Source organism: Acanthochromis polyacanthus, chromosome 21 (genome assembly GCF_021347895.1).
Source record: "Acanthochromis polyacanthus isolate Apoly-LR-REF ecotype Palm Island chromosome 21, KAUST_Apoly_ChrSc, whole genome shotgun sequence".
Lineage (NCBI taxonomy): Eukaryota > Metazoa > Chordata > Actinopteri > Pomacentridae > Acanthochromis > Acanthochromis polyacanthus.
The window spans coordinates 958,240-971,884 of record NC_067133.1 but is presented as its reverse complement, the minus strand read 5'-3'; the positions used below and the strand labels follow the sequence as shown (position 1 = coordinate 971,884).

Genomic DNA, 13,645 nt, shown 5'->3' with positions numbered 1-13,645 from the left:
ACACAATTTATTACAGCCACTGCTTGGAGTCACTTTCCTCCAGGAAAGCACACCTGAAGGAGGAACTCGCAATAAATCCTCGACCGAAAAAGTAATAAAAAGCAGCAGCGACCAAATTCATAACTGGGTTAGTGGGGGAAACTCTTGTAAACATCCACGGCGAGAAAGAGTGCCTCCTGTGGATTTTACGTAGGCCTGGACTTTCTGCACTCAGGGGAAATATTGTTCCTCAGTTTTCTATATTCACCCCCCGCTCCACACTCTTGTGGTTGCGAGACAGTTTGACAGCGTTCCCTTTGAAAATGTCCCATGCATGCTTACCACGTTTGAGGATTTTAAACGACAAATGAGTAAAAATGTGTGAAAAATGTCACGCTGCATCCAGCCGGGGGCTGTTACATGCAAAATATGGAGTGACAGTGTGCTGTGCATGATGCACGCTAAAGAGGGGGGCGACAAAAATGAGTCTCTTTGACTAGTTTGTGAAGAAATCAATCAGTGGTTTCAACAAAAATAAGTAAAACTGTGCAAAAACCGTCAGCTCTTTCTGCATCAATGTAAAGGAAAACAAAGCAGAAGGCACGAGATGTGATTAACCCTGTAAGACCCAAAATGAGCAACGAAAAATAAATACATACATAAATAATAGTAATTATATATATATATATATATAAACCAAAATCTAGAAAAAATTTCAAAAAAATTGAAATAAAACTAGAAATTAAAGACATATATATATATATATAGTAAATAAAACAATAAAACTGATATATTTTTGCAACAGTGGGATTTAAAGGGTTAAATTAAGCTTCTAAACAGTAATGATAATTGTAACAATAATTATATATATATATATATATGAATTGAGAAAAAATGAGCAAAAACTTAAAAATATTATGTTTAAACCCAGGAAAAAACAAACAAAATAAAACATTATAAATTATATATATAATAAAAATTATAATAATAATCATAATAATAAAACTGATGTATTTTTGCAACAGTGGGTTTTACAGGGTTAATATGTTCTGTAAACATAAGGTGGGGTTGGTTGCAGCCCTATATATTTATATTTACATTCACATTCATGCCACCCTGACTTAAGGGTGATTAAATCTATGGCTCTGGTGCCAGATATGAGCCACAAACCCACATCTGACAGGTCCACAAGTGAAGCAAATGATCCAGGAATCCTGAAAGTCCTCCTGCTAATCCTGTCCTTTATTCTCACCATCCACACACATAAAACACACACAATACACAGCGGAATATTAGCATGATGTGAAACCCAATACATGATACCACACATCCATCCATCCATACATCCACCACCACGCCTCACCCTATATTAGCAGCTATAGGCAGGGAGCCACATTTCATATTTCATGCCGCCCTGTGACAAATGTATGATTCATATCAAGTCTTCAGGAGCATCTCGGGCACACTTTGGAGCTCCAAGCTGCAAACGGAGCAAGTTTAATATCTGCACCACTACACGTTTCCTCTTGTTGTCACCTCTGGCTGCAGGATGTAGGTTAGCAGGTTTCTTATTGCAGCTGAATGTGATGACAGCAGAGGAAGCACATGGCATTCACGTAGGTCACACCGGACCTTGTAGTTTCTCCAAAGGGCGCACCGAGGAGCCGCAGCGCTCAGCCCCGGCGTCCCCGCATTCTCCTGTAGGTAGAGCACAGTAAGCAGGCCGGCGCAGCGCCCGGTTGACGTGAGGACAGCACTCACCTTGCACCGCCGTCCCCTTCAGGCAGCTCCCCACCGTATTTCCTTACAAGTGCACTAAATTGTCCCCCTCACCGCCACTCTTTCCGTTAAAACACCTCCAGCCGCGTTAACATAAAACCCACCCGTGGACGTGGGGGGAACGAGCAGGGTTGACACGTGAAAAGCTGAAAATAGGAGGCAAAAAAAGCCGCTTTACCGTTTCGGTTTCCGTCTGCTAATGCCTCTCCCCGGTGTTAGCTTCCCCCTTTCAGTCCGCTATCAGGTGCGTGGAGACGGGAGAGCCGCCCGGGACTGTCAAAGTCATGGCCACGGTCTGCGGAGGGGGAACTCTACAGCGTTTACTCGCTTTCTAAGCTCGGTCCTCCCCCATGCCTGTACAGTACGGGTGAATGCGGGTCAGGAGGAGCGGGGAGCGGTCTCGAGCGGAGCGGAGCCGCCGGGATGATTCATCACCAGGCTCCGCAGCGCCCTCTACCGGCCGGAGAGCGGCGCCGCGGCGGAGGGTTACATAATCCCAGAAGCCCGGAGAGTTAACCCTCCTGTGGTCCTAATTTAAGGGCACAAAAAATATTGTTTCCTTGTCTGAAAAAAAAATCTAAAAGTTGAGCGAAAAAAATCCCCAAATTTGGCAAAAAAATTTCTTGTAAATATTTTCAAAAAATGAGTAAAAATCTTCCAAAAAAAATCCTAAAAATATCTAAAATGATTACATATATATCAGTAAAAGTTATAATATTTTCTTTAAGAACATTCACATAAAAATCAACCAAAACTCAGTGAAATTCGCTGGATTTTGGCTGATTTTTTCCTGAATGTTCTTAAAGGATATATGAGAAGTTTTACTGATATATTTGTAATAATTTTAAATATTTTTAGGATTTTTTAAAAATATATTTTTAATCATTTTTGAAAAATACAAGAATTTTGTTGCCAAATTTGGGGGATTTTTTTTTTTAAACAAAACTTTTAAGGGTAAATTTTAAGGAATTATTGGAATTTTCTTCCTGAAAATTTTGCAAATTTTCAGAAATTTGGGGACTTTTTTTTTTTTCTGAATTCTTGGATTGTTTTCAGACAAGGGAACAATATTTTTTGGTGCCCGTAAATGAGAACAACAGGAGGTTTCAATTATACTTCACATAAGGTTCCACCCTGTATCTGTCCTTTATAAGACAATAAGTTTTCAATTTTGGTTTATACAAATATCAACAGACCATTTTTCTCCAAAGAGACATATTCTTCCTCATCTTCTGAATATCACAGAATAACCTATGAGATGAGTTGTACAAATGAAATAAAGATTTTAGCTCATCAGCACAATGAATATAGAATAACAGTTGGTCACTGAGTAGCAAAATATGTTTAAAAAAATCCCATGTATGTTGTTAAATTGACAAAAGTATGTAGTACAGGCTCAGCAATTTTGAATTTTCTTCCTGAGGAGTTCTAACCAACTCCAGCAGCTCTGAGAACGTAACTCTGGATGCACTGAGGCAGGACTGGCGTGCAGAGATAACCTACATGTAACATTATCAATTATTTAAGATGATTCTCTACATTAGACACAGGGAGCCACGTGAAGTTCAGACGAGGAAAAGGCAGAATCGCTGTGACCTCAGATAGTTCCATATGGCATCAAACACAACAGTCAAAGGTAGAATTACACTCCTGAACATGAAAACGATTTATTCATGACTTAACTCCAAAAACAGCAGAACCCTGAATTAATTCTCTGTGTCTGGGGAAGACAATTTGTTCTGCTTTTAACATTTGTGAAAATGTAAAGCTGTAAATAATCAGAAGGCTTGAGGACTCTGAAGCATTTCAAAAGACGATCTGACGTGTAAAATGAAGAAGAAATATTCAGCGGTTTGAGTCTTAATTGATTCAGCAGTGAGATCCAGAGCAAAGAGCTGCTTTCTCAGCGTCAAATCAAGGACAAGCTGAAGGTTTCTACTGCAGCAGTGGACTGAGGTCTTAAATACAGATATATTTTGTTCTTTTTTTTAATCCATATTTAAGAAAAACTTCACCACTAACTATAGAGAGGAAGCAATTAATAAAAGCAGCAAATATTCGAATAAAAGCCCCCAAGTCAAGAACATTAAAGAACCCAAAGTTTGCTGCAGCATTTAGGTGTTCTGTTAGAATGGATCTGGTCTTAAACTGAGCATAACTCATTCTTTAAGTGGGTCGTTTAGTTTTATGTGTATAATCTTCATCAGCATAATAAGTACAGTGGGTGCAGAAATACACGTTGTTCTTCTGGAGAGTGGAGCAGCAGAGGTATAAAAGTGAGAATAACGAGGAGCGAACGTCTTACTGGGGACGTCTGTGGAACCGCAGACTCCAAATCCCAGCTTTAATCTCCAGGTTTAGATCTGTGTAGGAGGTTAAGGGTTAAGTGAAGGGGTTTGAGAGTAAACGGACGGATAAACATGCAGTCAAACTAAGTCTGTTTTGACACTCAGTCTGTTTCCTGGCAATGCTTCTGTTTTCATCTGGTCTTCAGCAGGTGGACTGCAGCTCAGTCGCACTGGGATCATGTGAGGATATTTGACCTCCAAATCCTGAAAATCTCCTTGGCTGCTTTGCTCGTATGTTTAGCGGCTGTCCTGCTAAATGAGTTATGATGTGTGTGAATGTGGTCCTGCATCCATCCTGTCACCAGTCAGATCATCATTAAGGTTTGTCAGATGAGGTCCTGCTTCCCTCTTTTTGTCATTTCAGTTTCCTCACTGCAACTCTCCGGCTTTCTTTTTGTGTGGTTTTAAAGATTTACTGGAGCTCTGCATCTTTATCTTTGACAACAAAACACGTCCATCTACATCCTGGAGAACATTCTGGACACACTCTGGAGTCATAAATGCTCTTTTCTTCACTCTGCCAATGATTTCTTGTTCATCCCTAAGGTCTGTGCTCCTCAGTCGAGCAGCTGGTTTGTCATTAATCCTCATTCTTAGCTTCCTCATCTACACTGCCTGGCCAAAAAAAAATTAAGAGTATTTTCTGTTTCTTTTTTCTCTCCTATGATTCAAAGAGAACATTGTTGGGTTAAAACACGACATATGAGGGCATCATGTTGGCTTTCTGGAAGCAATGATTGTTGACTGAATACCTCGTCAGATTAGTCAGATGATTCTTTTATTTGTAGCATTCATTGTTTTATTTCAGCTTTGATCTGCTGAAGCCAAAAACCTGAAGAACCACAAATGTGTGCAAATACTTGGACTGGATACAGTGAATAAATGAGACCAGAGAAGCAGCTGTGAGTTCCTTTTTCCTGTGCATATGTGCTTTTTTTTATTGCAATAATACATCTGCATGTTGATATATATATTTACACACCCACACACACACACACTCACACTGTGTGAGTAACACACTGTCAATGATCAGAACAAAACAAGAACTTTGGACTTTTGCAGCACTGAACACGACATGAGAAAAAACTCCACAAAAATAGCCACCTGCTGTCTAAATCTGATTCTCACACACACACACACACACACACACACACACACACACACACACACACACACACACACACACACACACACACACACACACACTCGCATGCTCCCATTCGACAACAACATCACGTCCTTCCACCAGAACATTCAAACGTCCTGGACACATGCAGCATCTGGTTCCCCACACGAAGATCCGCCGAGACACAAGTACTAAAGGTTCTGTAGAGTCGATGTTAAAAGTGCAGAATATATATATGTATAATTTTCTTTTTTTTTTAAATTTGTAACACTGATGGTGCCATGGCAACACTAGCTAGACCGAACTGTACTGTACGCAACACAGACAGGCCAACAATCCAACATTTACTTCCACTATTACACTAACCCGGTAAAGTCAACATCTCCATAGCCACAGGGAAGAATCATATACTGATATAGTACGAAATAGACTCAATATTCTCATGATATACTGCCTTTGTGTCTATATATACTATTTACAGAACATAAACATACTGTAGATTTAAAGGGATTACATTTACACATGGAACAGCTTCTTTTTTTTCTTTACAGCCACTACACATTCACTAAAAGCCTCCAATGGATTTACGTCGTAAAATTCAAATCGCTTCGGCATTTTTGTCACTTTTTGCATGTGTTTCTGCTGCCTGTGAGGATACACACCGTACTAACACTAACTACCTTTAGCAGGACGAGAGGAATGCAACAAACACAACAAATAGAAGAGAGCTAAACACACACATGGCTTCGATTTTTTTTTTTTTTGGTTATTTTTACGCACAATGCACAAAAACAGCACTTTTTACAATCATCTATTGCAGTTTCTTTACAGATAACAGATTCTTAACAGTACGACTTCCTGTGATATGTCGGTCGGTGTAATAGGTGGCGATGAGAACGAGGAGCAGCTGGGAGCTAATTCAGGGATATTGCTGATAGAAACATGCTGAGATAAAGAGGACTTCTTGCTCCTCTCTTGGACCAGGTTTGTATTTAGATAGATAGACAGATGGATGAACGGACAGGAGGAAGATCTCTTCTTCTTCTTCACCTCCTCTGCTTCCTCATTTTGTTTCGTGGGTGGCTTGTAGATGGTGAGATGTTTGCTTCTGTCCTCCAGTTGCTTCTACTCGTAGAAGCTGCGATCACTAGAAAAGGAAAGACACAGAAGGAGAAGGAAGGCAAGATTGGTATCAGTTTCCTGCCTGTTGTGTGACCCCATTACTCACTTCCTGTTTAGGAAGGAACCTGTTAAGCAACAACCAGTATCACACTGGGAGTTGTGTTGAGTAAAGAAACCAGTTTTCAGCAGGACTTAAGAGATTATTACACAAAAAAAGGGTCAAATTTGAATATTCGGATACCAAAATTAATATCCGGATACTGTCATAGCGAACGAATATTCGGATATTTGGGATATTCGGGTCCAGCCCTACGGCCAACTATAGAAAACTAAATCATAAGTCCCGTGCTGTCCAAAGACAGAGATCTGTACTACGAAGCCGGATAACTTTGGGTTTGACTTTGGGTTTCAGGGCTGTAACGGTGGTTCCATTCTTACTGGGATACTTCACCATCGTAACTTACGCCTAACCTTGAGCAGTTTATATTTGGGATAACAGATCAACACATACACAACAAGTCAAAGGTTTGGACTCACCTTCTAATTCAGTGGTTTTTATTTAACTATTTTCTATATTGCAGATTAAAACGGAAGACATCAAAACTATAAAAGAACACATATGGAACTATGTTGTAACAAAAAAAGTGTTACTCTTCAGTATTAATCTATAATGTAGAAAATAATTCAAATAAATAAAAAGCACTGAACGAGAAGGTGTGTCCAAACTTTTAACTGGTCATGTATATATATGCAACCTACCACCCAATTAGTTCTTTTGGAAAAAGCACCATCACCATCGTGATTAAATCCTAAAATAGTGGCTGATTAAAGCACTTGTTAATCTTTTACATTTGCAATCAGCCCACTTACCGGTTTGAATGAAGTTTTTATATTTGTTCTTTACTTGCTTCCAAGACTGTTTACCATCACCGGGGTTACAGCTGAAAGAATAAAGCTAAAGTTGTCTTTGGTGCCATAAGAATACATCTAATAAATTAATTATTTAATAGAATAAACAACGTGATTTTAGTCAGATGTACTCATGCCTGACATGGGCATGATGAGCCAATTAAAGCAGCAACAAAATGGAAAAACAGAAAGGAAAAAAAAGCGAGAATTTGAAATATATATTCTTTCTGCTGTAAGTCCCCCCTCTTTGTCTAAAGCTCCTCCCATCAGCTGTGCTTCAAAAAACCAGTCAACCCTCAGAGGATTCAACCTCCACTCTCCTGAGCAAAGAGCTTCCATCTTCTACTCTCACTGCGGACTTTGTTGCTTTTTATATTTTCTCACCGAATCTATTCAAACACACCTGTGACTGGCCAAAGTCTTCCATCTCAGGCTAGATTTTCTAAAGCCTGAAAATGGATCCAAGGGAAGGTGTACAGCTACAGTTTCCTCTTTGACCAGTATGGAATATTCGCCTGCGGCTCTAAATATACGATCGTTGCTAGCTTATCTTCTTGACTTTGGCCGCAGCAGCTGTGTTTAAATTATTAAATTCTTCATTATAGTTTGCTCTTTTTGAGCAATATCTAGATCTGTTCATGTTGTTGATGTGGTCCCAGATCCGCCTCTTTTATTTGAACTTTCTTTTAGGCAGATTAAAAAGCCTTGGGTTGACTTAACAACTTGATAACCAGCTTTGTGTAACAGACTACAAAATACATCCTGGCTAAGTTGCTTCGTAGTACAAACCCCTAGGAGTCATATTAAATTATTAATCTAAACTCTATAGAATAAATAAACATGACCTACGAAATTATTATTCTTACAAAATGCTTGCGACAGGGAAATAACGAGGAAGTGGCGGTAAAACATCAGGCCTGAATGACTTCTGGAGTGTCATGTTACATATATAAATTAATATGCAATTAAACAAGATGATAATGGCAACTGTGGGGGTAAAATCATGCTATGTAAGATAAAGTGACTGTACAAAAATTTAGCTGATAAAAGGGATGTAAAGATGGAAGGGTGAAGGGCTAATTGAAGACATTTTAAGCCAAGCTCTGTAGATTAGCTAACTTCTGTTTTTGTGATCAAAAAGCTGAAATGAAGAAGAAAAATGCACTTCATTCTTTAACTGGTTTTGAATTAGAATTCTCTTACTTTTGTGCATGACAAGCACTTCATGTCAGCTAATGTGAAAAAAGATGCAGATGAAGTTTGTTGTGTAACTGATATTATTTTGCTAATTTGCTAACTTGATGATAACTCTCTTAGCTTTTACCATTTAAATGCCATTGCCTCGTGTTCACACTGACTGAATGAGAGTTAAGCTTTTCACATAAAAACACGATAAAATTAATGATCTGAAGCTGCGACTGCGATCTCGTCCAACAGAAGCAGGGAAACTAAATATAGGCTTCCGTTCAAAAGTTTGGGGTCACTTACAAATGTCCTTAGATTTGAAAGAAAGACAGTTTGCTTCAATGAAGATATCATTAAATGAATCAGAAATCCAATCTAGACATTGTTAATGTGGTAAATGACTATTCTACCTGGAAATGTTTAATGGAATATCTCCATAGGGGAACAGAGGAACATTTCCAGCAACCATCACTCCTGTGTTCTAATGCTACATTGTGTTAGCTAATGGTTTTGAAAGGCTAACAGATGATTAGAAAACCCTTGTGCAGTTATGTTAGCACATGGATAAAAGTGGGAGTTTTCATGAAAACATGAAATTGCCTGGGTGACCTCAAACTTCTGAATGTTAGTATATAAATGCTAAGCTAATAGCTAACTAGCAAACTAGCTAACAAGCTACAGCTAATGTACACATAACCCTCAGGTTCCAACATCGTCACATTTTCGTTGACCTTACCGGTACGCAGCGAGAGCGACCGGCGGCTTAAATTCGGATTTGATCGCCTTCATTCAACCTGGTGATTGCAAAATAAAGCCGATGAGGTTAGCAGTTGTTGAGAAGAATCGCTGATTGTTTATCTTTGTCAATAAGTGTGTGTGTACAGCGTGGAAATACAGGATTGCAGCACTGCTAAGCTTGGTTTATGTATGAGTAATAGAAGTATGCTGACACAGAAAAGTCTAAAGAAAAGAAGGAGGAGAAGCATGAAAGGGAATGGGATGGGAATAAAAGAGGAGGCTTAAAGCAGATGGAGGCTGTTGACAGGTAATGAAGTTTAATGTGACTGGTGCAGAGCGGTTGTACTCACGCCCCCTCGTCTCTGAGCAGAGACAAGAACTTGGTCACTCTGTAATCCTGGTCCATCTGGAGACGAAATAAAGCAGAGGGAGAGAAGGCTGAATATGAATGACAGGCGAAAGTCAATGCTGTGCCTTCCAATTATACCAGAACTATCATAGCAACAACAGATGGAGCCATTATGGAGGAGGACCACTGCAGGCCTCCCATGTGGAGCACATAATGCAGCTTCACTTCACCCAACCTAAAAGAGAAGTTCAGTGCACTGGAAGACATTGTCATTTGCTGTCCTATTGAGAGCTGCTTCATAACACTTTACATGAGAAATATTCAGCACAGCAGCCAGTTAGCTTAGCTTAGCATAAACATTGGAAACACAGGAAGCAAACAGGCCGACTCTGTCCATAAAAGGGCTGCAACTAATGACTTTTGATTGTATAAGCTGAAAAATCGATTAATTGTTTGGTGGATAAAATGTCAAACAAATGACAAATATCGATTAGCATGACGTCCTAAAATGTCTAGGTCTGTCTACACTGTAAAAAATGTTCGTAATTATTAAACTTGATGCAGTTTATTTAACACTGAATCACCGTAAATAGGTTTATCAAGAGAAATTTTTTATTTTTTTTAGATTTCTTTTCTCTTGAAAAAACACATTTCGTGACTTCTGCACAGTTTATAACGGCAAAATGCTGTAATATGTGCAACAATACTGTAATTTTTGCATTTAATTCTCGAAAAGAATACGGTTTTTCCCATTTAAAAGTACATATTGTTGTACTGGTAATGGAAACATGCTGCAATATTTAGAACAACATGCATTACAAGTATCTGCATTTATTACATGGAAAAAATACAATCTGTTACCGGTCAAATTGATGTACTTTTGTGTTAATAGCAGACGTATGCTTTAATATTGACGACAGTTTTAACTGCATTTTTTGCTAAAAATACACATATTAAATGTTAAATACACCAATTGTTGTGCTGATAATGGAAAAAGGCTGTAATATTTGTAATAAGCCACACAAATTTTATTTTATATAGTATTTTCAAGTAAATTTTCAAATTTTAAAAGGTTAAAACTCTTTTTTTTACAGGATAATAGGGAATGAAGCACATTTTTAATCGTAAAGTCAACAATCTCAATATATTTCTTTACCGTAAATGTAGAAAATGTTTACTGTAATTTTGTGGTAGCATTCTGGCGACCACAGCTGCCAGGGTTTTATCATAAAACTATTTTTTTACAGTGTACAACCCAAAGATATACAGTGTACTGTCACAGATAAGAAAAGAAACCAGAAACTCGTCAAATTTAAGAAGCTAGAATCAGATTATAGCGACTTTAAATTAAAACTATTGTTGGCAAACAATTTAATCATCAACGTCAAGCTACTTTTCAGGAACTTTGGTTTCTCATTAAGCAAGCAATGCATTATATGTTGCTATTTTGTTGATTTTAAGTTGCTGGTAGGGGCATTTTATTACGTTTAAACGGTTTGTAGTTTCCATGCTAAGCTAAGCTAATGGGCTGCTGGTTGTCTTGCTTAAACAGATTCAGACGAAATGTATTTTTTAGTGATGTACAAGCACTTTTAGGATCTTTGAGTTTGATGCTACAGTCATAAAAGCCCCTAAACTCTTCAATCTTAAAAAAAAAAAAAAAAAAATAGCCCAGCCTTTATGCTAAGCTAAGCCTTCCTGAGCATAAAGACTAAAGGCTGGCTGAGTCCAAAGGTGAAACCCCCTACAGGAAGTAAGCCTCACTAACAGTCTGGCTGGTTTAATCCATACAAAAACAGATTATGTGCTGAAGTGTAAATGGGGCCGAGGGACTTCCAGAACACTCAGAATACATGTGTAGTCGGAAGCAGGTAAAACAGTAACTCTGCCCTGACTCACCATGCATGGAGGACACACAAACAAAGTAGAGAAGAAACAGTTTTCTGTACAATATCCTTCTTTAAAAAATAAAAACTATAAGCCGATTTGAACAGTTTCAGTGAGAGAAAGATTGTTGTTTTTCTTTCGTCATTTAAAAAAAAGGAGGTACGGGAAGTCAAACTGTTACAAACCAAAGTGAGCCCGTCCTGATTTCCACCACTAAAGCCTCACACTTAACTGACTTATCTTAAGCTGTAGCGCTGGAGTGTGTGAGTTCATGAGGGCTCTTAATAGCATAACAAGGAGGGAGAGGGTGCTGCTTGGAAAGAACATATTGTGACTTTTAAGAAATGAATTAGACCTTGGGTTTCATTCACAGTTTGATAAGTCGTGAAAACCATAAATATCTGTGAATCACATCTGGATGTTTGACTAAGAAAACCAACAACTCTACAAATGTGCAGTAAATTATGAGAACAGACAGATGCTGTCACTGCCAGTGGGTTTCTTCTCTACACCATCTATGCTTGGCAAGACTGTCACACTTAAATGTCACCAACCTTGCTATGAACTATGGAGAACTCCCTGAGGAAAGTCTGCAGACATACGGACTCACAAACGGAGGCAGACCTCATGTATAACAACCCTAAATCCTCATGAACGTAGCAGGTTAAAGCGTCCATTAGTGAGGGGGTTGAAACTGGAGCAGTTCAAGAAAACAATGAAATACAGCACTACTGCCCCCAGCTGTTTGCCACTGGTGTTGCACCAAAACACCAAGGCTATAGACTCTGGAGTTTGTTCTGAAAAGCTTATTTTTTGGCCAGAAACCATCATTTTAGACTGGAGCTCGCCAAGTGTTGACAATAGCTTCATATTAACCAAACAGACGCGAGAGTGGTACGATAAAATGTTGTACTATTCCTTTAACTCTCTGGATCCCAAGTGTTGCTTTTCTCCTGTCACATTTTTATTCACTGTGGGCTCGTTTTTCACTACAGTATAAAGTCCTGCACCTCTATGGAAACAGAACAACGATGACTAGAAGGAGACAGAACTCAGAAATGTGTTTTATGTAGTACGCTACAGTCACAGGAGAAAAGTTGTGTATTCTTAAAGAAAGCCCGACTGGGTTTAAAGTTTACAGGGTAAAGGACTACAAACTGAATAAACTACAAAGTGGTTCAACAACAGTGGATGTGATTTTGGATGCGAGTCCCAAAAATATCTTAAATGTAAAATTTATCGGGCAACACAAATTGGATTCTCACATTAAAGCCTCTGAAAGTACTTCATTAATCTTGTCGAAATTCTCAGGATATCCCTGTAAAACCCACTGTTGCAAAAGTACAACAGCAGTTTTATTTTTTCATTATTTTCTATTATCTATCTATATGTATATATATATATATATATATATATATATATATATATATATATATATAGGTAGATGTATATATGTGTGTGTGTGTGTGTGTATACACACACACATATTGTTTAATATATATATATGTATATATATATATATATATATATATATATATATATATATATATATAAACCCAAATATAGAAAAAATTCAAAAATAAAGTAATAATAATAATGCTAATAAAACAATAGTATATTATTATTATTAGTTTTGTTTATTTATTTATCATTTATTTTTTTCTATATTTGGGTTTTATTAGCATTATTATTATTATTTTATTTTTTGCTATTTTTTGTTCTATATTTGGGTTTAAATATATATTTCTATATATATATATTTACATATGTTATTTATATATTTTATTATTTATTTATTTGCCATTTTTTATAATTTTATTTTGCTATTGTTTTTTATTTATATACATATTTTAGTTGTATTTATTTATGTGCTCATTTTTGTTCTATATTTGGGTGTTACAGGGTTAAAGGATACAGGTCTGAGTCCTTTCTATTGGCTGCAGTCAGGCTTTTCATTTCCAATAATTCACATAAATTCATGTTTTAACCCTTGAGTTTTATGCTGTGCGTATGTTTTGACTTTTATATTTTTTTCTAACTTATATAGATATATGACTATTAGCTGGATCATTATTAGACTATTAGTGTTGGCGTTCTGTGTGTCAAATGCTGCTGTTACAAATAATTTCCCAGTAAGGATCAACAAAGTATATGTTCTATTCTATTCTAAGTTTGAGTACAATGGAAAACGCCTAATTGTACCCAATCAGTGGATAAATTACA

General features: G+C 37.5%; 2 protein-coding genes across 6 annotated transcripts in view; both read right to left on the bottom strand.

Moving 5' to 3' along the window:
* Positions 1-2,197, bottom strand: part of LOC110955462 (thyroid hormone receptor alpha) — a 135,448-nt gene extending 133,251 nt beyond the window's left edge. For 2 of the 3 annotated variants that reach the window (XM_022200467.2, XM_022200468.2), the window contains exon 1: positions 1,937-2,197. The gene's annotated coding sequence lies outside the window, so the exon portion shown is untranslated. Of the gene's footprint in view, positions 1-1,740 lie in introns of all 3 variants that reach the window. The other variant, XM_051940988.1, reaches the window with a different exon arrangement.
* Positions 2,198-5,009: 2,812 nt separating this feature from the next.
* Positions 5,010-13,645, bottom strand: part of LOC110955464 (vesicle-fusing ATPase) — a 60,039-nt gene continuing 51,403 nt past the window's right edge. Inside the window, exons 20-21 of one of the 3 annotated variants that reach the window (XM_022200470.2) lie at positions 9,537-9,592; positions 5,010-6,379 (exon numbers count right to left, since the gene is read on the bottom strand). In XM_022200470.2, coding sequence (XP_022056162.1) covers positions 6,358-6,379; positions 9,537-9,592 — 78 coding nt within the window. In that variant the 3' untranslated portion in view covers positions 5,010-6,357. Of the gene's footprint in view, positions 6,380-7,124; positions 7,296-9,536; positions 9,593-13,645 lie in introns of those variants that run through there. The other 2 variants (XM_051940964.1, XM_051940965.1) reach the window with 2 other exon arrangements.